At 48.3% G+C, this 25162-nt stretch overlaps 10 protein-coding genes across 10 annotated transcripts; 5 read left to right on the top strand and 5 right to left on the bottom strand.

The window, feature by feature from the left end:
* Nucleotides 1-270: 270 nt before the first annotated feature.
* On the bottom strand, nucleotides 271-1667 carry N7529_011268 (thermophilic desulfurizing enzyme family protein; the record flags this gene model as incomplete). The annotated part of the gene is made up of 3 exons (XM_057246794.1): nucleotides 271-784; nucleotides 846-1319; nucleotides 1375-1667. 3 exons carry the CDS (start codon nucleotides 1665-1667, stop codon nucleotides 271-273), a joined length of 1281 nt encoding a protein of 426 aa, XP_057092143.1.
* A 399-nt stretch (nucleotides 1668-2066) lies between these two features.
* Nucleotides 2067-2906, bottom strand: N7529_011267 (uncharacterized protein; the record flags this gene model as incomplete). The annotated part of the gene is made up of 3 exons (XM_057246793.1): nucleotides 2067-2476; nucleotides 2531-2726; nucleotides 2781-2906. 3 exons carry the CDS (start codon nucleotides 2904-2906, stop codon nucleotides 2067-2069), a joined length of 732 nt encoding a protein of 243 aa, XP_057092142.1.
* A 738-nt stretch (nucleotides 2907-3644) lies between these two features.
* Nucleotides 3645-4495, bottom strand: N7529_011266 (ESCRT-II subunit protein SNF8; the record flags this gene model as incomplete). Its single annotated transcript, XM_057246792.1, is given in 3 exon segments — nucleotides 3645-3957; nucleotides 4024-4237; nucleotides 4249-4495. 3 exon segments carry the CDS (start codon nucleotides 4493-4495, stop codon nucleotides 3645-3647), a joined length of 774 nt encoding a protein of 257 aa, XP_057092141.1.
* Nucleotides 4496-4788: 293 nt separating this feature from the next.
* Nucleotides 4789-6342, top strand: N7529_011265 (60S ribosomal protein uL30; the record flags this gene model as incomplete). The annotated part of the gene is made up of 3 exons (XM_057246791.1): nucleotides 4789-4802; nucleotides 5397-5508; nucleotides 5716-6342. 3 exons carry the CDS (start codon nucleotides 4789-4791, stop codon nucleotides 6340-6342), a joined length of 753 nt encoding a protein of 250 aa, XP_057092140.1.
* A 544-nt stretch (nucleotides 6343-6886) lies between these two features.
* N7529_011264 (TDA10 family protein) lies at nucleotides 6887-8121 on the bottom strand (the record flags this gene model as incomplete). Its single annotated transcript, XM_057246790.1, has 3 exons — nucleotides 6887-7250; nucleotides 7390-7892; nucleotides 7975-8121. The coding sequence occupies 3 exons, from the start codon at nucleotides 8119-8121 to the stop codon at nucleotides 6887-6889; spliced, it is 1014 nt and encodes a 337-aa protein (XP_057092139.1).
* Nucleotides 8122-8766: 645 nt separating this feature from the next.
* On the top strand, nucleotides 8767-11656 carry mfp (putative peroxisomal multifunctional beta-oxidation protein (MFP); the record flags this gene model as incomplete). The annotated part of the gene is made up of 3 exons (XM_057246789.1): nucleotides 8767-9204; nucleotides 9282-9480; nucleotides 9534-11656. The coding sequence occupies 3 exons, from the start codon at nucleotides 8767-8769 to the stop codon at nucleotides 11654-11656; spliced, it is 2760 nt and encodes a 919-aa protein (XP_057092138.1).
* A 1771-nt stretch (nucleotides 11657-13427) lies between these two features.
* On the top strand, nucleotides 13428-13922 carry N7529_011262 (uncharacterized protein; the record flags this gene model as incomplete). Its single annotated transcript, XM_057246788.1, has 1 exon — nucleotides 13428-13922. The coding sequence occupies one exon, from the start codon at nucleotides 13428-13430 to the stop codon at nucleotides 13920-13922; it is 495 nt and encodes a 164-aa protein (XP_057092137.1).
* Nucleotides 13923-15011: 1089 nt separating this feature from the next.
* On the top strand, nucleotides 15012-17324 carry N7529_011261 (E3 ubiquitin-protein ligase; the record flags this gene model as incomplete). Its single annotated transcript, XM_057246787.1, has 1 exon — nucleotides 15012-17324. The coding sequence occupies one exon, from the start codon at nucleotides 15012-15014 to the stop codon at nucleotides 17322-17324; it is 2313 nt and encodes a 770-aa protein (XP_057092136.1).
* An 892-nt stretch (nucleotides 17325-18216) lies between these two features.
* N7529_011260 (uncharacterized protein) lies at nucleotides 18217-19803 on the top strand (the record flags this gene model as incomplete). Its single annotated transcript, XM_057246786.1, has 3 exons — nucleotides 18217-18872; nucleotides 18927-19398; nucleotides 19447-19803. The coding sequence occupies 3 exons, from the start codon at nucleotides 18217-18219 to the stop codon at nucleotides 19801-19803; spliced, it is 1485 nt and encodes a 494-aa protein (XP_057092135.1).
* A 494-nt stretch (nucleotides 19804-20297) lies between these two features.
* On the bottom strand, nucleotides 20298-23547 carry N7529_011259 (uncharacterized protein; the record flags this gene model as incomplete). The annotated part of the gene is made up of 2 exons (XM_057246785.1): nucleotides 20298-23264; nucleotides 23320-23547. The coding sequence occupies 2 exons, from the start codon at nucleotides 23545-23547 to the stop codon at nucleotides 20298-20300; spliced, it is 3195 nt and encodes a 1064-aa protein (XP_057092134.1).
* Nucleotides 23548-25162: the final 1615 nt, after the last annotated feature.

Genomic DNA, 25162 nt, shown 5'->3' with positions numbered 1-25162 from the left:
TCAAATGTCAGTAAAAGAAAAAAAACGGGTCGAGGTTCTATAAGAAAAGAAGAAAAAAAGAAGAAAAAAATTGGAGGGGAAAAAATAATAATATCGGTCCATGAATATCGGCCCGGTGCGGGGCGCTGGGACCGGCATTTAGGACCCTTATGTATGGAGTGTAGTTCTTTTCTTCTACTTCTACTAACTACTCTCCTAATTTTATTCCTGCATTTTCTATAACTTGACATACAGGTCTCATTTCTCCCTATTTATATACTAACACCCAGATCAAGTGTACCAGCTGGGCTCAGGCACTTCATTCAAAAGTGCATATCGTCCTACTTCCCGATTCTTATACGCCACCGGATCATGAAGAGTATGCACTCGTATATCTCTCCAGAATCGATCCAATCCAACCTTGGATGCCGTAGCCCTGGCTCCAGTCACTTCAAACACACCAGAAGTCACCCGCAGACCGACATCAGTGGTGACAATCTTGACACTTGCCACCCACTCGGCAACCTCTCCACGCTCCCGAGGAGTGAGAGCAGCCTTGTCGACTTGGTAGCGAGTATATAACCCAGAGAGCTGATCACCTGCACGATCTGCAAGTGCTTCTGTGGCGCGCAGATGAGCAAAAAAGTTACCATAGCGCTCAAGGATGTAGAACTCATCCGTTGGCGAGTCCTTATTATCACCTCCAAAGGGCCAAGCACGCGTAGAGGTCGTGGTGTACTTGGAGGCGAAGTCCAGCGCACCAAGAGCAATTCCTAGGTAAAAATTGCTGAAGACCAGTTGAATGCTATAAAAAGGCTCAGTCTCGAGTCACGCAATCACGGAGAACATGGTATGTCTGAACTTACGTTGGCAGGAGTAGAGTCGGAAATGCAATCTTCAATGTATCATCACGAGGCTTCTTGCTAGAAGCGTCCCAGCCAAGAGCGTCAGTCCAAGGAGCTCGAACATTGTCGATCTTAACGCCTCCAGACTCAGTCAAACGTAGACCGATATTGTTCCAGTTGTGAGCAAACTGAATACCATCCTGACGGGTCTCGACCAGGGCAAAAATGTGATCTTGAGTGCCCTCAAGGACACCCTCCAGAACTGTGAGATCGGAAACCACGCCGCCAGTGTTGAAGAACTTGTTTCCGGTGAAAACGATGTGATCCCCATCGGAGACGATCTTCAGATCACTATCGCGGGGGTTCACAGCGCCACCGACAAAGTAATTGTTTGAGATTATCAATTCATGAGTACGCTCGGCCTGCTCAGGTGTGCCGACGACATTGGCCGTGGTTGACCAGAGCAGATGGTAGCCAAGCAGCATACCAATGGATCTGGACTTTGTTAGTGACTATAATCGGCATCTGTGAAGATCTAAATGTAGCTTACCCATCTGCTTTCGCAACCTCTCTGATTACCTTATATCCCACGGTCCAGGGTTGTTCGCCGCCGCCATACTTCTTAGGACCAAGAACCTTGGTCAAACCGGAATGCTTAAGCAGAGCTACTTCGGCCCGCGGGGACTTGTTCTCCTGGTCTCTTTGGGCAGCATCTTTGGCTAGGACCTCGGACACTTCGCGGGCTCTAGCCAGCCATGCTTCTTCCGTGTTGGGAAGATTGGACCATTTAGATTCGTATTCCGCGTAGACAGCGGGGTCTGTTGCTGGGACGCTTTGGGACATTTTATAGATAGTGTATGTATACCCAGTGTATGAGAATTGGCATATAATTAATTTGAAGTGATATGTGAGGGGTTCTAACATATTATATGTATGTTTTGTACTATGTACATTTCTCGGGCGATATAATTACATGCTCCTCAGTCGATATCACGCAATGGCGGGACTTACATCTCAGCAACTCAAAAATGAGTTTCAATTCGTCAATTCGATTGAATATGTCGCTATAATTGTCGATACATTGTTGATTAACATTATAAAATAACAATAACCATAATAGGATGAACAAACCAACTATCACATTTTCACATTAGACTAAACTTCAATCTGATCTGATCTGCATATGGTATCATTCTCGATACCAAGTCATTCTCGCGCATTATTCCATATTATATCTCGTATTTATTGCCTCTTCTTCTTTCCAAAAAGCCGCGAAGTATCACCAAGAGGTAGATCCACAAGAGACTCTAGCAGCATCAGATGGAAAACAATATACCACCCAATCAATCCAGCCAAGAAGCAAAAAACTCCACCAGACTTCTTCAAAGCCACCGATGCAGTGGCATTTCCATCAGCCATTGCAAAGTAGCTCGCCGCAACAGTAAGGAAACCTAGATCAACAAAGAGAAAGACCAAAATATACGCCACATTGCTCGGAAGCGACGCAATCAAGAAAGTAAAGACAAAGACCGTCCATAATATCATAAAAAATCCAACCGCATTATTATACTCGGGGGAACTGGTGCTACCATATGCCTGCGCGACACCAAAAGCAGGGGTCAGGATCGCACCAAAACCAGCGTAGAAAAGACCTATGTTTTGAGAATTAACAGCGGTTGCTAAGAATAGAAGTCATTCAATCCCACCAAAAGCACTGAAAACCGTATAGGCGAATCCATTTCCGATGGACAATTCCCATTGCGCCGTGATAACCAGACCGAAGGCCGCGATGAAGAAAAAATTCGCAACGAAGACATTCTCCGTGGTGACGCCTCTCCATTCCATCAGACTCAGCGAGAGAGTGGTGAGAGTAGTGCCAAACGCACCAAGAGCTAGGGCAGACTGTGAAATATCAATACCATTCCATTCTCAACATAGATTGTCTGCTAGACATACTCCTGCACCGAGAGTCTTTGGAGTCTCGACTAACAAAGTGCCAGTTTTTTGTTGCTGTTCGACATCAACCAAGTTGTCGACTTTTTCGTCACCATTGGTAGAATCTTGCGTGTTTGTGGTTGTCATTGTTGCTCGATAAAGTCGTGTTAGCCTTAAGAGTTTAAGCAGTAGAGCAGTAGAGCAGTAGAGCAGTAGAGCAGTAGAGTGATATTCCAGCAATGAGGTTGGCTAACTATCCTAAGGCAATGGGCTTCATATAAACCAGCTTTCTTTGCTACTCAATAGATCATCCATCACATAATTTTTGATCATGATGGCGAGAGAAGAACCCAAAGTCGCGACTATTTGAGATCGTCAGGATTGGATGTTGATCAAATTGGGAGAAAATTAGTACCACTTATTGCAGGCCATCAAATTGGGTCGATCTTAAGAGCTTAATTTGGATATGCATAACGCTATGTAATAAGCTCACTATCGGCCGAGAAGAGTATATATCACACAATCAGCCTGGAGATGATGTGACTACCAACTTGCGACCCATGGTTATAGACCACAATTGTAATTAGGACGTATATTATTGGGAATATTGTGTTCTTTCTGAGGTTTGCTGTAGATTGCTCTATCACCAGAATTTTATTTAGCTTTAGCCCATGGTGGGGAGTTTCACATTGGGGATGAGTTGTTGGTATTAAATTGCCGACCGGGGCTATTGAATGCCTTCTAATGGCTTGACTGAAGAGGTTCAAAAAATATTCAGGGGCCGAATGCTTCTACCTTGAAGCGCTGTGGGACCAAAGGATGGGTGTTTTTCGTCTTGTTCGTGAGTCGTATAAGTGATCATGTGAGTTATGAGGGAATGGCTGCTCATCCACTATCATCTAGGAGGTTTTGAGGTGACCAATATTCTTTCTCAGGCCCCTGAGCATCCAACCACACCAGGCCGTCGGCAAGTAAATCGTCAATGACAGTTTGTGCCCGAGCCTTCTCCCATTTTAGGTTGAGCCGCAGCATTGAGACGCTCACATAACCGAGAACCTGTATAGCCTCCAGGACGGTGGCCTGGTCAGTATTGAGCTCTTTTGGAATCGACCGAATGTACTTCTTGCTGCCGACGCTAACAATGGAGAACCCAGATCCGAGAGGCTCAAGCGATCGAACAGCACGTAGAATATCATCACTGTCAAACAAACAGCCAAGTTAGCTGCTAGATCCAGGAATAATATTGCATCGAATTGCATCATACTCTGAAACCTCGAGCCCACTTCCGATCGCCTTGCCCTTTCCCACTCTCTTGCGGCACTCCTCAACGCCGATCAATCCACCATTCTCGCTCCTTGTCTCCCTACATAATTCCACAACGCGAGTAGCGACTTCAAAGTAGAAATCGTTCATATCACCGCCCAGAATTTGGGTCCAGAAGCTGCCCCCTCCCCCAGTCCTCGACGGCCATTCTTTCCCTTAATGTTACTTGCAGCGAGAGGGTCGACTCCGATGGTATTACACATGCGCGCAAACTCTGCCCGGAAGGTGGGATTTGATTTGATTGTGGAGCTATGTTCGAGGGCGAAGGTATGAAGCAGTGACTGGAACACTGACAATTGGGTCTGTAAGGAGGCAGTATGCGTAGAGCGTAGGTTCGCGCCATGAGTGGCCCATGACTGAGTTGTTTGAGTTCGATTCGCAAAGGCCCCGATACCAACACCACGGCGAGACATAATATGTGGAATAAGAGAAGGATGTAGATTGAGGCAGTAAGTAGTACTAAACTGGTAGCACCACCGCGGACAGACATGAAGTCATCCGATAAGACTTAGCCCTTATCGATTTCTTATCGGCTTGATGATAAGGGCTTTCGATGAAGGCGGTTAGCGTGTATTGCATTACATGATCTAACTACATCTGGCTAGTGGGCCCGCACCCACACAAGCGAAATCTCATCCCTAAGAACCTTTTCTTCGAACTTTTCTTCTTCTCTTGACATCCTCGACAACCTTCGACATCCTTCAAAATGGCCGGCACTACGTACGTTTCACATTGACTTTCCCCAAAACTGATGCATTCTCTGCTTGAGTTTGTAAGGTTGCAGGTGTAGTCGTCCTTCTCGCTGGGGATGCCACAGCCATCGTTTGCGATGACTGCCAGGCACCAGCTCGATCTTTCCTGCCCTCTCTCGGTTCCTTTTACACTTAATGTGTCGCGAATTCGGATAAGAAAGAGGGTGATGGAGTCTTGAGGTTGAAAGCGCCTAGCGCCTTCTCCTCCAAAAATATTGTTGAGAGCTATCGTCTCGGGCGCACAATGTGGTAACAGCATTCACCCGTTTCGAAAAGTGTCAACATATATTTCCCGAACATTGTTTGGGGTATTGTTGGATGAAGGCATCATTGGCTTTGGGTGATCGGGCTTGAGAACATCAGTGCTGGGATATGCCTGACTAATACCAAAAAGATTTCTGATCGCAAATACCCAGAGCCATGGCCCTCACTGATTAAAGACATTTCGTCGAGTTTTTTTTATGCCTTCAGTTGAGAATGTGGCGCTATATGCTGCAATTCTTTCACTCGGCGAATTGTCTCAGTCTTGATCTATTAGACAGACTGTTCTAACATGCCACAGCTCCGTTCCCACCCAGAACCAGGTCCTCGTTCCCGAGACCCTTCTGAAGAAGCGCAAGTCCCAGGAGGCTGCCCGCGCTGAGCGCCGTGCCGAGGCCGAGAAGACCAAGAAGGTCGGTTCATCCCTATCCCCTCTCACTACCATCTACCTCCTTTCAATTTCTATGATGCATAACTTTCAACCACGATTGACTAGAGTGCTACCACACTCAATGCTGTCCTTCGTTAACCATCTTTCGGGTCTGACACGTACTTGAAAAACACTTGCCATTTATACCAAAAAAATATGAAAACTCTGATGCTGACTGAGATTCATACAGGCCAACAAGGAGAAGCGTGGTGTTATCTTCAAGCGCGCCGAGTCCTACGTTCAGGAGTACCGCAACGCTGAGCGCGAGAAGATCCGCCTCAACCGTGTTGCCCGTGCTGAGGGTAACTTCTTCGTTGAGGATGAGCCCAAGCTGGTCTTCGTTGTCCGTATCAAGGGTATCAACAAGATCGCCCCCAAGCCCCGCAAGATCCTCCAACTCCTGCGTCTGCTCCAGATCAACTCTGGTACCTTCATCCGTCTCACCAAGGCTACCCAGGAGATGTTGACCATTGTCAACCCCTACATCGCCTACGGTTACCCCAACCTGAAGTCCGTCCGTGAGCTCCTCTACAAGCGCGGTTACGGAAAGGTCGACAAGATGCGCACTCCCCTCACCGACAACCAGATCATCGAGGAGCACCTCGGCAAGTTCGGCATTGTCTGCATGGAGGATCTCATCCACGAGATCTACACCGTCGGCCCCAACTTCAAGCAGGCCAACAACTTCCTGTGGCCCTTCAAGCTGTCCAACCCCACTGGTGGATTCCGCACTCGCAAGTTCAAGCACTACATCGAGGGTGGTGACACCGGTAACCGTGAGGAGAACATCAACGGTCTCATCCGCCAGATGAACTAGATTTTTTTCTTCTCATGAGGGATCTGGTCAGGTGTTCTTTTTGAGCGCACCGCCAAAAATTTTACAAAATTTTACGACTTTACTGTCTTGGGTTGTTTTTTGCACGGGCTGTTTATATCCACTAGTCAATTATTTTTAGCGATACTATGGTCTGGGGTCTCCGATCAATTTAATGCTTCAAACAACCCAATCGCTTTGTCAAGGGACTATCTACTTCGTAGTTGGTAGCCGTTTCGTAGTCTCGTACGCATCAACGATACAACGTACTTGTCTACAAATTTGCTGGAGTATTTCTCGTCTCGGCATTAGGTGAAACCGAGTACCGTCCCGAGGTCCGAGTCTCCTGCCCAAGTGGTGAGCCACCGGTATGGACCATCAGATATTTGTGCAAACCGAGTATTAATTATGCTTCGGTGTTTAGTTCAATTTTGTATTGTTTGTTCGTACTGCATGTGGTTTCTTTGAGGATATTTTATTCGTGTTGAGTCGAATTGTGAGCAGTTGTCTACAACTCACTCGCTTTGGGCCGATGTACGTTGTAAATTTAGACTTGATCTCTGTGTAGCAGGACTGTCAGATCAAATCTCAATGACCTTCTGAACTCTCCTATTACGATTGACCACCAAACGAAGCTGTCGGCCTTGCCATTCAGTGTCCGATGACGACGGTCTATGCAGACCAGGCTTGAATGCGCCCTCACGGAGAGTTTCGGTGAAAAGCTCATACGATGGGTAATCTTCAGGTATTCACAATTAGTATAGTCACAAGTCCAACGCTCGAAGATATACGCACAGCCGTCCACAAATTGATTGACCTGTTCTTCGGTCATTCCGGTGCCTTTGGTCGCACGAAGAGTGCGTTCCTGTTCCTGGCGCCATTCATAAACGAAACTAGGATTCTCGGCATCACTAGACCAAGTTAGTGTCTTGAAATGTTCGAAATTTAAACACAACCCATACATATGAATCAAAGCATCAAGCTTGCTGCAAGGGAAATCACATGTTAGCATGGCATTTATTCATTCACACGACATGTTTAAGAACCCACTTGGTCAAAACATCATATTGCCTCAAGGCATCGTTCACAGCCTTGACATCTTCAAACTGAACATGTCCCAGCCGTCCATTATAATCGCCGGATTCCTTCTGGCGCACAGCAGCCTCCCATTTCACGCGCAGGGTTAGATCATCCCACGCGCGGAAACCCACACACCATCCCTCAAAGATCACCACCTTGACCTTTTTCTGTCCCTCTTCATTGACGATTTTCCATTGATCCTTCGGAACACGATCACCTTGACCTGAAAAGGCAGATTTATCGTACTGTGGAATGGCCGTCAACCGTTCGGCCGCCAGCGAAGCAAACACCTCCTCGCCCAATGCAAGATCGTGGGTAGAAGGTTGACCACGATGCTGCAAAAGTGGATTTGATGGGTGCGCCTGAGCCAAAGCGACCTGATCGGCGTGTGTCAGGTAAATATCATCGAGGGATAAGGTCACGACGGAAAGCGAATATGGCTCTGATCGGAGGGTATCATTAAGAGAGGACACCTGGTGGTATGTGGTGTTAGTTTCTTTTTCCGAGGAGATAGCTGATATACCGAGGCATCCATGGAGTGTAAGGTTGACATACTAGTACTGTCTTGCCGGCACCCTGCACGCCATTGAGACCGATGAAGAATGGCGGGGTATTGCCGCTGTGCCGCTCGGTATGGATGCGTAAGCGTTCGAGCAGATAGGGGATACAGTGCTGCGATTTGTCGTCTATAATTTCAGGCATTGTGAATGGAATTGTCTAAACTACCAAATACTTGTACAAAGTAAGATCTATATGTGCAATATTTTCAGAGAAGGAACTCGGCCGAGTGTACCCCCACGGGGTTAGTTCAGCCGCTACTTTCTCCAACTTTATATACATATGTGTATATTATATATAATAAAGATCTATGGATTTATCTTATAGAATCGGGATACCTAGTATAAAATGATATATATGTACATAACTGTGAATCTGAAGTCAATGTTTGCACATGGTAATGACGTCGGGCATCACATGCCTGAGTCAGCAGGTACTCGGTAGTTACTTTTGGTAGTATGGGGAAGATACATATGAAACTAAGTACTCCGTACTTTATGATCAATTATAATACATGCATACATATGTAACTAGCACATACATTCATAGTGTCTCAATAATATATATAACTAGTAATAGTTGTGGACACACGGCATGTGATACATGAATCTGCCATGTAATAATACAACAATACACACTATACGGAGTATATTTCTTTCCGTTACCACAGAACTCGATCGTGCCGAGGTCCCCTCCCCCAGCTTGCCGAGCTACTTTAAACCCTCCTTCTCCAGCTTTCTTTCTTTTTGGTCTCAATAATATCCACATAACCTTCGGATACCACACATAATGTCCGAACTACGATTTGATAACCAGACGGTCGTCGTCACCGGCGCTGGCGGTGGTCTGGGAAAAGCATATGCTCTCTTCTTCGCCTCAAGGGGCGCCAACGTCGTAGTAAACGACCTTGGTGTCTCTCACAATGGTGAGGGCAAGTCAGGAAAGGTATCTACCCCGACATATTCAAAACAAACCGACAGAAGACTGACAGTACTCAAGGCCGCAGATGTTGTCGTCGAGGAGATCCGCGCCGCCGGCGGTAAGGCCGTCGCCAACTACGACAGCGTCGAGAACGGTGAAGCTATCATCGACACTGCTATTAAGGCTTTCGGCCGTATCGATATTCTGCTCAACAACGCTGGTATCCTGCGGGATGTCAGCTTCAAGAACATGAAGGATGCCGACTGGGATTTGATCAACACAGTTCACACCTACGGGGCATACAAGGTGAGCATTTTCTTTCTCGGAACAATGAAGGCTCTACCATTACATATTCGGAGATTGATTGGGTTTTTTCTTTACAGTGTGCTAGAGCCGCGTGGCCTCACTTCCGGAAACAAAAGTTTGGCCGTGTGATCAACACCGCTTCGGCTGCTGGTCTCTTCGGTAGCTTCGGTCAAGCCAACTACTCGGCCGCCAAACTTGGCCAGGTCGGTTTCACCGAGACGCTGGCCAAGGAGGGTGCCAAATACAACATTATTGCCAACGTTATTGCTCCCATCGGTAAGTCGACAAACCCTGTGTGCACGGACCAGTCGAGCTAATTCTACGATCAGCTGCCAGCCGCATGACCGCGACTGTTATGCCCCCTGATGTTTTGGAGAACTTGAAGCCCGACTGGGTTGTTCCTCTGGTGGCTGCTCTTGTGCACTCCTCTAACACCACCGAGACCGGTGGTATCTATGAGGTTGGCGGTGGCCACGTCGCCAAGCTCCGCTGGGAGCGGGCTAAGGGTGGTCTCCTGAAGACCGATGAGTCCCTGACCCCCGGTGCAATTGCCCGCAAGTGGAAGGATGTCAACGATTTCTCTAAACCCGAATACCCCACTGGCCCTGCCGACTTCATGGCCTACTTAGAGGACGGCCTGAAGATGCCCAGCGCGCCAGCTGGCGAGGAGCCCGACTTCAAGGGCCGTGTTGCCCTGGTCACCGGTGGTGGTGCCGGTCTTGGCCGCGCATACTGCTTGCAGTTTGCCAAGCTCGGTGCCAAGGTTGTCGTCAACGATCTTGTTGACCCCGAGCCCGTGGTTCAGGAGATCAAGAAGCTCGGTGGTGAGGCCGTTGGCAACAAGGCCAACTGCGAGGACGGTGATGCCGTTGTCAAGAGCGCCATCGATGCCTTCGGCCGCATTGATATCCTTGTCAACAACGCTGGAATTCTGCGTGACAAGGCTTTCACTAACATGGATGACAACCTGTGGAACTCTGTCATCAATGTCCACTTGCGTGGTACCTACAAGGTGACCAAGGCTGCCTGGCCCTACTTCCTCAAGCAGAAGTACGGCCGTGTTGTCAACACTGCCAGTACCAGTGGTATCTACGGCAACTTCGGCCAGGCCAACTATGCCGCCGCCAAGCTTGGCATCTTGGGTCTCTCCCGCACTCTCGCTATGGAGGGCGCCAAGTACAATATTAAGGTCAACACCATTGCTCCCAACGCTGGTACCAACATGACCCGCACCATCATGCCCGAGGAGATGGTCCAGGCCTTCAAGCCTGACTATGTTGCTCCTCTGGTTGTCTTGCTGTGCTCCGACATGGCCCCCGAGCCCTCCACCAAGGGTTTGTTCGAGTGCGGTAGCGGTTGGTTCGGCCGCACCCGCTGGCAGCGCACCGGCGGCCACGGCTTCCCCGTGGACGTCAAGTTGACCCCCGAGGAAGTGGTCCGCAACTGGAACAAGATCGTCAACTTCGAAGATGGTCGCGCTGACCACCCCGAGGATGGCCAGGCTGGTGTCGAGAAGATCATGGCTAACATGTCTAACCGTGCGCACGGCGAGCCCGCTGGCGAGAACGAGACTCTGAAGAACATCGAGAACGCCAAGACTATGTCTACCGAGGGTACTCCCTTCGACTACGAGGATCGCGATGTGATCCTCTACAATCTCAGCGTGGGTGCCAAGCGCACCGACTTGCCCTTGGTCTACGAGAACAACGACCACTTCCAGGCCCTCCCATCGTACGGTGTTGTTCCTTGGTTCAACACCGCTACTCCCTGGAACATGGACGACCTGGTGAAGAACTTCTCCCCCATGATGCTGCTCCACGGCGAGCAATACATGGAGGTCCGCAAGTTCCCCATCCCCACCACCGCCAAGACCTTGACCTACCCCAAGCTCATCGATGTTGTCGACAAGGGCAACGCGGCCATCGTCATCGCCGGTTACACCACCAAGGACGCCAAGACCGGCGAGGATCTGTTTTACAACGAGTCCACCGTCTTCATTCGTGGCAGTGGCGGTTTCGGAGGATCCCCCAAGCCCACTGCCCCACGTGCCAAGGCCGCGACAGCCTCCTACAAGGCTCCCTCGCGCGCCCCCGACGCTGTGGTTGAGGAAAAGACCTCCGAGGACCAAGCTGCTCTGTACCGCCTGAATGGCGACCGCAACCCCCTCCACATTGACCCCGAGTTCAGCAAGGTTGGTGGCTTCAAGACCCCCATTCTGCACGGTCTCTGCTCTCTCGGTGTCGCTGCCAAGGCCATCTTCTCCCAGTACGGCGCCTACAAGAACCTCAAGGTCCGCTTCGCGGGTGTCGTTCTGCCCGGCCAGACTCTCAAGACTGAGATGTGGAAGGAGGGCAACAAGGTTCTGTTCCAGGCCACCGTTGTTGAGACCGGTAAGCCTGCCATCACTGGTGCTGGTGCTGAGCTCCTGGAGGGCGCTAAGGCCAAGCTGTAAAGTAATTGAAGCGATATCCCACTGGCAAAACGAAGAAATCTCAGAACAGATTGTTGCCTCTTTGTATATACTACCTCTTGGTTTTTCTCTATTTGTTTTAGTTCTCAATCTTTTTTCCCTGTGAGGTCCATGTGATCTTTTTTCTTCTTTTTTCTTTCCCCAGTAATTGCTTGGCATAGACATTCTAGGCTTTCATGGGCTGGGCCATTGCCCACATAGGTACATGTGTCGTCATCTAGTAAATGTGCGTCCTGGGGCTTCCTGTGTGGGCATAAGATGCAGCATCGATCACACATGAAAAAAAATCAAGGACTCGGAGAAAAGTCTATTCCATCGGAAAGGGTTCCCGGGGATTAAGGCTGTTAATCATACGAAGATGATAATATCTAGCAGACTATATTTAGTATTTAGGGCCACCCCGAGTCTTTGCCCAGCCTCAGGGATCCAAATTTTAATCTTACTGCCTTGTACTATTTGTATGTAGCTTCTACGTACCTCCGTAGAGAAGACTCCGTAGCTTCGTGTACCTAAGTATAGTATCTATCTGTCTGGCAAGTTCCGCTTAGTGTGAATATTTAAAAATACAAAAATTGAAACCCCAAAGCAAAACTCTGACTCTATATATATCGCTAACATAGATATTTTGGATATTTGGTATAAATTATAAGAAAATGAAATATTGAATATTGAATATTGAATAATATAATATGACATATCGAATTAGGCATCTCTATCCAAGAGCCCTTGGCAAGGTCCACTGTGCTTGGTTGTGACTACCTAGGTACGTAATACCAAATGTCTTTTGTGTGTGGATCTTATACAAAAAGTACCTGGAACAAAAATTCAATAATGATGGTGCGGCTGATGGGGAACAAAAATTTTCAGGAAACTCAACGAGGGATTTTAAGAAACTTCAGCGAACATGGAACCCGAAACACGAAACAGGGCTTATACTAGTAATTATAGGGGAGCCTAGCCAAGGTACTCCGTACTTCCGTCAATCATTAGCTACCCGTTTCCCGCGGGAGAGGGTGGATCCGATTGACTTTTTTCTCCAATCCACAATTACTAGACCGCCCTGTATAATTCCAGCACACACACCCTATTTCTAACTCTTCCTTTCACCCTATATCATCCCAGCTATAAATCACCATGGCGACATTCATCCAGTCAAATGTTTCATCTCTAGCACACCCTGCTAAGCTCTAACAACGGTTGGCCGTGCGTATTTACTGCGTGTTGCCGCTCAAGCTCACTCTTGATTCGTTTCCCACCCTCCATCACACCTCTTTAAAAGGACAAAGCTCTTGGGTCACAATCTGCAAGCTTATCAAGACGCCTTTATTTATCAACTCAATAAAGCACGTCAACTCCTCACCGCATCGATAACGGAATCCTTTTGTTGTCTGACCAGTCTGACTTGGACATTCCCAGTCCTTGCTGCACCAAATCAACAATCCCCCGTGCCAAGTGCATTCGCTGTTCCGCATTCTTTATTCTACAAAAAAAAGAATTATCTTCAGGGGGTTGGTTTCCCTCCCCGAGCTTCTCTCTGCCTAGCGGAAGACCCGTCAAAATTCCCATCTCAACTTGGATTTTGACCTTGATATTTCTTTTTTTATTACCATGGCTGCCGACGCATAGCCCAGTCCTTTGACATTCCCTGTACTTCAGCGCTGTTTCTATATCAACCTGGACTTTCCCACCCGATTTTCGTGGGACAAGTCATCGCACATACTACCATTTCCGCACATTGCTCTTTATACACAACATGGCCCCCAACCTCTTTCTCTGTGCGCGCACCATCTTCTGCCCAGTCTACTGGTTCCAGATGGGTGATCGCGACAGCAACCTCAAGGAACAGCACTGGCAATCCCCCGTTCCAGGAACCTACAGATTCCTCCCAGGTCGCGGCTGGCACCTCATCCATCGGGATGGACACGAAAACGAAGAAAAAATTCCGGCAGCCCTGGTCTATTGCCGCATCCTTCATCGATACATGTTCGAATCGGAATTAGAGGATCGCTGTCGCTGGTTCGACGCCCCGTTGCACAAGGGTGCGCGTCCGGAGAAGCTGCGCTTCTTCCTCCTCGACGACGGCATCCACTGGGTTGCTGGCTGGGATGCCCAGGGCAATTTCATCCCTGGCCCTTATCCCAAGTGGTGGCTCGAAGAAGATGGCTGCACTATGCGCCGTGGTGCCTCGCCTCCCACTAGTGCGAACGTCTCCCGTTGCAGCAGTATCATTGCTGGCAAATTGGAATGACGAATTTTTCTCACAATGTCAAAAAGACAAACTCATACTTATGATTGGGATTCCCATACATATACTGTTAGCGCTGGTGTTTCCCTTTTTGCGAAGCGTTCGAGCGTGTCTATTTTCTTTTAATGACCAAAAGTGCTTTTTTTTGTATTCTTAGATACCACGGTATACTCCTTATCTTTTTTGCCAGGACTTAATTTTGTTATCATAAATACATCTCAGGTTAGATTAGACTATGATCCATAGATTGTTCATTCGGATGATCTACACGGCGCACGTTTTTGTCTTTTGCATTGCAAGGATGATCAATACACTTTGAGACCAATGTTGTCTATCACATTCTTTTATTCATGAAGGTCTAGAACCCTAAAACCCCTGTCACAAGATAAAGAACACAATGTAAGGGGTAATTTACCTAGCCAGTACTTCGGACAAATTGTCAAAACACCCAAATACTCTAGGGCTAGAACCTTGGATCCTGGCCTGTCTGACAACCCCTTCAGGTTTTACTAGTATATATCCCATATAGTCTTTGTATGTCTACATTCCTACTGCAAATAACTCGACATAACTACTAATATATTCACCCGTACTCTGTAAATTAAACTTAGATAAACCCTAGAAGCATGCTAACATGGAGATGTAGAGGCTATTATGCCTGGTTAGCTCCTCTTTACTGTAAATCGATGTAACTATATAGTCAGAAGTATACTAAAGAGGTGCGTACAGGTTCTTGATTATATGCAGTAAGTCAATTTGCCGGAAATGCAATATCTCACATGAAGTAAGGGATGATTCGGAATAAATGGACGATGGCAGCTTATTAATAGAAAGAGGATAGCAATTTAAGAAAAGACTCATATACAAAATCACATATAACCATATGCAATCTTGTAGATATAGAGAGGTAAGTCACATCTAGTTATAGAAAGTGCCTGAAGTGCTAGGCGGCAAACGCGTCTTATGTAACATTTTCCTTCATTCCTTTTGATTCTCCAGACATTCCGAGCTTTCTTATTTAACAATCTCTACATCTTGTGTTATCTATTTAAACTCATTACAAACGATGTAGCTTAGCCTACACACAAAATCATGGTGCTCTCGCTGCCTGTCCCGGGCTTCTCGAGATCGTCCGTATCATCCCCACGCCCCGCTGACGGCAATACGCCCGCGCCGCAATCCCGACCCCGACCTTCAGCCTCTAGCTCTTCCAGCTCCTCCAGTCGTGCCTGGAAATCACCGTTGGGACAGACAGGATCCTCCCCGAACAGCTATTCCACCACCCTCAGCGAAGCCCTTCGTAATAACCCCTTCGGCAACACTCGATCTCGCTCCGGTCAGCTCTCGGCCCACGAAACGGAGGAACAACAGCGAGAACAAGATGAACTCAACAATACGCTTGAGACTTTGGTTCGAATATTTCCGGATGTCCAGATAGAAGTATTCCGCGAACTGCTCGTGCGTTTTGACGGACAGAGCAGGACGCAGGTGTGCGTGGAAGAGCTGCTGAGACATAAGAAGAAATGGGTTTCTGGACGATGGAACCTGCCAGAAGGGAACAGCGAAGCAGATGCGCAGGGAGTTGCTAGCACAGCTTCAGAAGACTTCTCTCAACCCGACTCCGAAACTGGCCTGGTTCCTCCCGAAGAGCGATTCCGGTCCAATAAGTACAAGACGGCTGTGCGAATGGCCATGGTCAAGGAGTTCAACAGTCTCAACAAAAGCACCATCGAAGCTGTACTGGCCGAGGTGAACTTCAGCTATGTTCGAGCTCGACCGATACTCCGCGACCTATCGCGTCGGACCTGGCGCGCGACATTCAACAGTATGTTCCCATCGTTCAGGAGGAAGAAGGACCGCGAAGAACACCCATTTATGGTCTGGCATCGCAGCGCAGATGGGGAGTTGGTCCCTGCACTGAAAGAAACAGGATCTAGCGAGCTGGATGCCGAGCTCCATGAGATGATGGTGGCACCGCTGTTACGTCAAAGGCGGGAAGAACAGGAAGGCAAGGATTTCCGATTTGCTTCCGATCTGAATGAGAAAGAAGCGCAGGCCGTTGATGCTCTGTTTGAATGCGAGTGCTGCTTCGCGGATGTGACATTCGAGCAAATCGCGACCTGTTCGACTAATACTCATATTATTTGCTACCATTGCATACAGCGAACTGTCCACGAAGCGCTGTTTGGACAAGGCTGGGGCAAATCTGTGGACTTGGAACGGTCATCTTTGAAGTGTCTTGCGCCACTGTCTGTTGGGTCATGCGAAGGATGTCTTCATCCCCAGATTGTCAAGCAGGCGATTCTTCTCGGCACGGCTGGTTCTGAGACATACCGCAAATTCGAAGACCGACTTTCTTCCGAGACCCTCATGAAGTCCCAGCTAAAGCTCATTCGGTGTCCATTCTGCTCCTATGCTGAAATCGACCCCGTCTACCACCCTTCATCTCGAGGTGTATGCTGGCGGCTACGCCGCGACGGCGGCATCATCCCTACAATTCTAATGACCCTTCTCATCCTTGACCTTGTCCCATTACTCGTGATTCCTGTTCTTATTCTCCTTCTTTTGGACCCAGCCACCGTGACAGCGGTCTTTGGCAATGCAATCCGCAACCTTTGTCTCAAGATCCGGCCCAAGCGTTTCAAATGTGCCAACCCCTCTTGTCTACGCATCAGCTGTATGACATGTCAAAAGCCATGGCGAGACCCACATGTCTGTCATGAGCCCTTACTATTAGATCTGCGCGCCACCGTCGAGGCCGCCCGCACGGCCGCTGTGAAACGCACTTGTCCACGCTGCTGCCTCTCCTTTGTCAAATCCTCAGGCTGCAACAAACTCACCTGCGTCTGCGGCTACTCCATGTGCTATCTATGCCGCAAGGCACTAGGCTCACCAATACATACGGCGCAACCCCTCCCTCGCCGAGATGCATACGATGGTGCAGGTGATCCAGATGACCCCTTTGGCGAAGGCGCCAACTTATTCGACGACGAGTTCGAAGAACCAGAGGGCTACAAGCATTTCTGCGAGCATTTTCGCATCAACCCCGGTTCCCGTTGCACAGAATGCACGAAATGCAACCTGTATCAAGCCGAAGACGAAGAAGCTGTCGCACGGCGCGCGGGCGAGAAAGCCGAACGTGAATGGCGGATCCGTCAAGCCGATGCCGGCACCAACAACCCGACGTCGGCTGTTGGATTCCGCAATGTCAACCAAGACCTCTCGGCTGGAGGCGATCACCCGAACCGTCGGCCCCCGGTTATGCATTGGGACATGCAGCTCTTGTCAGGGAAACCGTGGGCTTATTGGTTGAGTGACGTGTGGACGGATGGTCAGTGGAAACTTGAGGGTCAGGCTCTTGTGGACTGGATTGTGGAGCGGGTTGTTGCTATTGAAGATGTGTGACTTTGCGACTCATGATTTCTCTTTTTCGGGGTTTGCATTATTGGCGTGTCTTTTTTGTTTTTTTTTTTGCTTTCATTCTTGAGTAAGAAAGGATTCTTGCTTGGGCTGGTGTTGTGATATCTTGATTTTAGACGACTTGATGATTTACGACACTCTTTCTATTTGATACTTCACTACTTGGTGAGGACAATTACTTTCTTTAATGCATGATTTGATGTCAATTTTCTACAACATTTCATCTCACCTGGTATGAGATATACTAAAGTAATTGGAAGTTGAAATTGCAAGATAATTTAGTTACTCTTCAACCCCCCGATCCTGACGGTCCTGACGATCTTGAGAATCCTGCAACAAGTCAAATTCTCCTCACCATTTTCCCAGAAAAGTAATTGAAGCTACGATCTTCACATTTATGTGTCAACAGACGTTATTCTTCAGGTTTCCAGGTTTGGCCCCCAAAGTCTTCCCGAGGTCGGACCCTTTCACTATAACTTTCATTATACAATATTGTACTCAGAGTCCCTGACGATCAGCCAAAATTAGTATCAGGGAAACTCAGTTTCCCGATTAAGAACATGCCTCTCAGCTGATTTGATCCCCGGATCTGTATCCACAAGCTGATATTGAAGGATTGTTGCAAGACCTTCGCCCTGGACTTTCCCTGAATCAACCGGAAAGGAGAGATTCACTAGGGCTGACTGAAGGAGTCCACACTCAACGAAACAATGTATACGACACGAATGAATGGACCAAATTCCCAAATTGACAAGAGATCGTCGCCTACATTTCCTCAAGACCGGACTTAGCATCCAGGTACCATGGATCTCTATAAAGACAGCCATACCACTCGACATTGGATACATTGTACTTTGAACAGATCAAATAAGAAACAATGCTGCTATCTCTGGCCTTGACGGCCCTTGCTCTCCTGCCAGCAGTGCAGGCAGCTCCCCCCATCCACCACCCAATGGGTATCTACCGCCGTTGCGGTCCAGTATCCAAATACTACAACCAACAAACCTCCGATTGGGACACCTACAAGACCGGTGACTGGATCAACAACTGGTGGAACAATAATACCGGTCTAATCTCCAAGAGCTCCGGCGGGTTCGCTGGTGCCTTCGGTCAATGGTCGATGGGCAACCCGGACTGGAGTTGTCGAGACGATGGGTCGGACTCGGACTGTGATCTGCAGCTGTGCGATAACCGTGTGCTCAATGACCGTGGAAACGATATCCGTCCTACATACTACGTTCTCGAGTCTGTGAATCGACTACACACATACTTTACTGGTATTGGCGAGGCGTTCACTACTACGGCTCTGGGTGCGGCTTTGTCGAAAGATTCGTGGGCCACGACTTTCTACAAGGATAAGGATGACAAAAGTGTCACTGCACTGAAGGAGGTACTTGTTCTTGTCACCACTGTCGTTGGTGTTGGTGCTTCATTTGCTGGGTTGGGCCCTGCTGTTGCCGGTGCCATTGCCGGTGCTGGTAGTGCGCTGACCAGTGGAGGAATTAACGCTGCTGTCAACACCCTTCCTAACCAGTATGCTTTCCTGTCCTGATATTGTATATTGCTGTACTAACAAATATTCAATAGCCAGGATGACACCTTCGAAAAGTCCGCTGACCTGGGCGGTATCCTTGGCAGTATCGTCGTGGACTCCCTGAAGTCTTTCACGACTGCGAACAACCAATTGATGAGCGGCCAGTCTTACGGCAACGCCGATATCCGCAGCTATCTCTCTGGTGGAGCCTTCCTTTCCTACCCCGGTGTCGACAAGAACGCAGTCACCGACGCCATGACCAACATGCTGGTCGGTGTCTCCATCAACCAGCTGTACCGCACACAAAAGATCTTCATCATGGGCGGTGGTTCCTGTGGCGACAACCAGGGCATTGGATCTGGACCACAGGAAGCTACCGTTTGCCGCGATGGCAAGGCTTGGTACTTGTATTACTGGCAGGAGAACGATGTGATCTCCACGACATCTCACCAGTGGGGATGGGTTGCCTCTCCCCCAGGAGCCGATCAGCTAGGACAGGGTGCCTACAGCGGTGTCAGCGTCCAAGTAAGTCAAACAAAGCCTAAGTTCAATACATGATACTAATTCACGTAGGACATCATCAACTCCTCCCTCGACGCCTACAACGTCGCCGGCTACAACTACGACTCCAAAACTGCAGCTGATCGTGCCTCGGACGCAGTTTCCAGCGCCTGGGCAAGCCCCGGCTCCCAGGGTGCGTCTTGGGAAGGTATCTTCACGATCCCGGTGTGTGATGTCAGCGGTGCAGTCGACTCCGATTACCAGGACAAGGAGTATATCCTGCAGCCTTACGGCCATGACAGCCGTCCTGTTTGGTGTGGCGCTATTTGCAGTGGTGATTCCCAGAAGACTAGTGACTTCATCAATGCCGCTAATATGGGCGGGTTCCAGAGCCCTAAGCATCTCTGTAACTCGGACCCTGGATATTAGATTTGATCTATACCTGATTAATTATATGATCGGGACGGATATTTGGATTCTACCTTATTGTGTTTACTTTCGATTGTCTTTGTTTGCCTTCGATTCTTGGTTTGGTTCAATTGATTTGGACGCAAATCTTGGTCACTTGTAGAAGTGGCCTTTATTCATCAGACATTTATTTCTGTGTATTAAGAATAAATCGTATCCTTTTTATCTACAGCCTCTTGTTGGTATAGTCACGTCCTTATAGCTATGATCCGTTCTATGTAGTATACAGAGAGAATGTAAGAGACAAGTAAGAGATAATTATGAAGTAAATGAGATGTTACCTCTTAGAGGTAAGTGCGAAGTAAGCAAGTGAGGAGTGAGAGGTACGGAAGAGCAAAGGCAGAGTGAGGCGATTGTAATGTGAACGGGGAATATCGATTACTACCTTAGACTGAGTTACCAACTCAACTACTCTACCAGTAACTAAGACATACGTAGAGATATCTTATACCAATCTATGTTACCTTTGATCTTCGGAATGCTCGCACCATTCGTTTCCACGGCCGATGGCTCCTTTTGTCACTCTGCAATTCAATGCATTCGGCATTCATACGACTGGCTACAGTATTTCCCACCCCTTTTGACAAAGAGTCCGTTGTCCAATCCTCAGATCGAGCACCACGCTCACTGAGCATACTGATCAGTCGCGTTCGGTACTCTATAATCTTACGATAATCCAGAGCGACCGCGCGTCGAGTTCTGTCTTGTGAAAAATCATCCATCTCGTCGGACGGCAGAAGCTCAATAACGCGCTGTGCAGACCGCCGGAATTCCGTCACATGCTCAACGCCACGGTAGGACCGTTTTTTCCATGCGATGCTGGCGTTGGGATCTGCCGCTGATAACACCATGACAACGATCAAGTCAAGAAGGGTTTTTGAATAACCTCCTCCATCCTGGCCAAAATCCAGGACAAATGCACTGCGGTCGGAGACTAGTCGATGTTGCAGATAGTTTAGGAGGGCCTCCCATGGGGTTTGGCTATCGGGATCGACTGTCTTCGTGTTTGGACTTACTCCAACCGCCAGGATAGTTGAAACAAGCCTTGCGTAGCCCCTGGTTCGCACACGTGCCGACGATGAGAAGTGGTGAGAGGAGGAAGAAAGATCGGACCAGGCGCAAATGAAACTGGACACGGCAATATGAAGAAGTCTTTCCAGTACTTTCATGTCGTAGTCGGTATTATCAATTTTATCTTGCAAATAAAAGGAAAGACCCCAAGTGACTGACAGCGATAGGAAGGAATCGGGGCGATCGTGGATGGGTAAATGTTCGCCGAAGGGAGGTGCAGCAGCCCAAAAATTACTTTCACCAGTCTGCTTTCCTGGAACCCACACCTTGGAAAATTGATGAGACACAGTGCGATCTAGCTCGTCTAGTAGCTGCGTGGTGATGGCATGTTGCTGTTCGACCATGGAGCAGTAGTGCAAGCAATGCCGTATACTCTGCCATGGCAGAGAATCGTGGTCTATTACCCGTTGCTGAGGCAGAGACTTGGCCAGTAAGACACATGATGATGCCAGCGATAGGTGGGCATCAAACTCAGGGGTTACAGTAGTCAGTCCTAACCAATCATTCGGGTCAATCTGTTCAGTCAAGAACTCGAAGACTGTTCGGTGCAGAAACGCGACAGTCGGTCGACGGATAGTCTTAATTATACCTCCAGAATACTTCCGGTCCCTAATCTCTAGGAGCCCACAGCATCGACTTCGAATGCGGCCATCCATTTCCTTTAGACGTTTGGACTCTTCTGCAGGAGAGATCTCCTGAATCAGAGCAGTCTTTGCTACGGAAGGACTTTGATCCGCGAAAGACAGCTGGAGAGTGGTAATTTCCTCGCCGCTATCCACCCCCACGCTGTTCAGGATCAGTTGAAATATCTGCGATGCTTGTTGTTTGTAGAGTGGCGTTATATTCCCCAGCATGTGTGAATACAGTTCCATCAGATCGGCCGGGAGCTCGTCGACCCGTCGTTGCAAGTCTTCGATGCGGTCCATGCTTTGTACCCCAAGAATGAGGGACTTTACCACTAGCACAATCCACAGAAACACACCCGATGCTCTCTCGACGATTTCCAGTATCAATGTATCTGCTTGTGCTTTAACCCGGCTTTCCAGCTGCCGTTTCAGTTTATTCTCGACGTAAAGCTTGATGTCGTTGTGCGTGAGATCTTGCAGTCGAAGGCTTGCGAAGCTAGAGAAGGCTGCAACACAGGGTGTAATGGGACGACTGGACACCACTATCTTGATATGTCTTGACTCAGATACAGAGGCTATCAGGTCGAGGATTTCAGAGTAATCTGTTCCGCATTCATCGACGCCGTCGATCAAGAAGCAGATACGGAGATTTTCGCTCCAATTCCGGATCAGATCTTGAAACGCTTTCACAAGTTCATTGAATGTAGGCTCGGAGAGCTTTTCTCTGGGTTCCAGCTTTGCTGCGGCCCGGCACAGGCCCGGCATCACCAACGGGATCAGATGGGGATGTGCTCCAAGGACGTCGAAGAGCAAAGATCGTATGAGGCCGCTGGGAGATTTCTGCAGCGAGTTGCCCAGGTTGCTTAGGAAATATGAGGGGACTACCAATTCGTGGTTACTGGCCCACATCGAGAGGGATCTCCTCGTCTGTCGATGACCGTGGATGAACTTCATGAGTGTGGACTTTCCTGACCCTGCCTTTCCATTGATCCAGTAGCAGCCGTGACCTCGCTCCAGCCATTCGACAAAATTACTCCAGGGCTTTTGATCCATCTCCGGGCTGTTATAGATCCATTGATACGTATCACGATAAGCATCGAGAACTGTATTATAACGGTGGTCAATTTGTCGGAAATGAAGACAGTCGAGAACTCTCGACTGAACCACTTTTAAATCCTGAACATGGAAATCCACTTCGTGCATCTCCGGCTTTTGGAGCATCATTATCGTTTCGCGTGCCGGAATACTGGAAGGACCATTGGCTTGTGCACCCGTAATCACTTTCGAGCTTCCATCCTGGAGCCTGAGAATTGCCGCAATGGTCTCATTGTGACGGACCTTCGCAGTCTCTTCATTTTGCGAAATCATACGAGAAACACCGTCCATTTCGGTGCCCAAACTTGACTGCAGCAACTGCCGGTTAATGGTAACGACATCAATCACCCTGGCATGTGACTGGTCCAGTCGATCAAACCGTTCGTCTTGATGCGCCGATTGCAGAATGGTTTTGGTATTGAGTACGGCCAGGACACGATAAATGAGCTGTTCACGGAAGGAACCGATCCTCTTCTCCATGGCTATGATCTGGTTGGCATGCCATCGACTCCGAACTGCCTGGTAGAAGCTCTGCCAGCGTCCACCTTTGGCTGTTGTTTCCAAAGACTGAAGACAGGTGATAAGCTCTCCCGCGGCATCACTGCACTCGGCGGCTAGCTTATCCAGTGCCTAGAGCGACCGATGAGCGTTTCTTTGTATCATTTGGCCTATAAGGCAGACACACCTTCTCTGCATCGGACAAGGGATTTTCTTGATTACCATGCGGTTCCGGTCGATGGACTAACAAATGATTGACGTGTACAAGGTCCTCTGTCATTGTTTTCACTTCCTTGAGTGTTACCAGGTTGCCTTCGGTGTACAATTCTTGAGCGTCGGCCAGGATCCTCATGCCAAAGTCAACTAGCTGAACCACGGCGGATGCCGTGCTGAGGGCTGTGAGAGGATCTAACATGTTGTGTAGAGCTGGGAGATCTGTTGACTCAAATCGGCGAAAACGTTTAGAGTGCCATTGATTTAACCGCCCCCAAACGCGGGGCAAGGCAAGGCTGACGAGACGCCCACTAATTACTATACTGGAGCTAAATATAGAAATATTATTGTTCGCATGACTTTTATTTAGAAGTCATTCCATCTAGCTTTTGCTAAGCCTTCTGGGGTGGAGGGAAACAGAAAACTTTTATATATTTTTATAAGTTTCACTCTTATTGGATACATATATTCCTTTTCCTTTATGAGTAGCCTCAACTTGTCTCCTGATATAGCTATTTTTCACTGTTTCTTATTTTTTTCTCATCATCGTAGATACGCAAACGATGCGAATGCATAACAAAGCAAACGCTGCTTTATCCATCACAATATAGTATAGAGCGGTCTAGCATAGGGCATCTTCAGGCATACAATAGTAGAAATCAAACGCATCTGACCCCTGAGGATGGAATCGTCATGAACCTCCTGTATGATGTTATTCGGGTTGATATCTCCAGGTGAATGGTCAGACAATTCTATCAAACTCGCTGCGGGTTGTATCATACCAGTGTGAACAATTATACACTCTGCGTGTAAATAATCCAACGCCCGTAGAAGCTGCGTTACTATGGACCAGATGATTGCCTCGTCCATGTAGTCATCCGGCATGATCAAGTGAATATCATGCAAACTCTCTCAGAGAGGCTTCTGCACGGGGCACACATGGTCTCCAGCAGGTCGGGGTAGTGTAAACATATCCAACACATCCCCACACGCTCACACCCTAGATGTTTCGAGGGTGCCGGTGCAGTTGTTTGTATATTTCTATTTCATTCTTGTTGTCCTCATCACGGGTGTAAACTTTCAAGGCAGCGAAACAACAACCCCTGTCCTAACGACATACAGGAATAGCCATCTGGTAGTTGAGGGACAAATGCTTACCTGAGGTCCCGAATGAGCCACACTGTTGATAAAACTCTGAATCCAAGCTTACCGACGACTTGATACCGGCATCTAGGACTTCGCCAACAATAGCAGGATAAAGGCCATCATCGGCAAATCCTCTTCTCTCTTCCTCCTGACAACTTGAACTGTTCGATAATCTGGAAGCCGCTGGCGGGGAAGGAAATCAAAGGCCAGAGGAAACGCTGAAAGAGGCTCTTTATCCAGTTCCGTACAGCACTTTCCGAAACTGGTGTCACCACATACACTCTCCGATTGTTTCTGAAACCCTACTTGCCAAGATCAACTAGTCTACATTGGGAGTCATTCCGTAGAATCCCTGTCAATGGGCCGGTATTGATTCTTACGTAGAGTAATCTGGATATCTGGCGGGGGGTATTAACCTGTAATGTGATACGACTGACACCTCGATACCCCACTTTGGCAGCCTTCGTCCCTTGGTAGGGCGAGATTTTAACAATTGATCACGAGTGGTCACATCAAGATAGCGCCGAACTTCAGCTTACATGGAGGCCTATATCGAATTTGACGTTCTGCTTAATTTCATATCGCTATATTGTTATTTTGTATGCGCATTACACTAGTGACTGAGTGCTTGTCCAAAGTTCTGTCTGCCTCCTCTCTGTCATTACTTCAGT

The sequence above is a fragment of the Penicillium soppii genome (assembly GCF_028829465.1).
Source record: "Penicillium soppii strain IBT 18220 chromosome Unknown utg000010l, whole genome shotgun sequence".
Lineage (NCBI taxonomy): Eukaryota > Fungi > Ascomycota > Eurotiomycetes > Eurotiales > Aspergillaceae > Penicillium > Penicillium soppii.
Note: the sequence above shows the minus strand (reverse complement) of the source record. Positions and strands in the feature narration are given on the sequence as shown.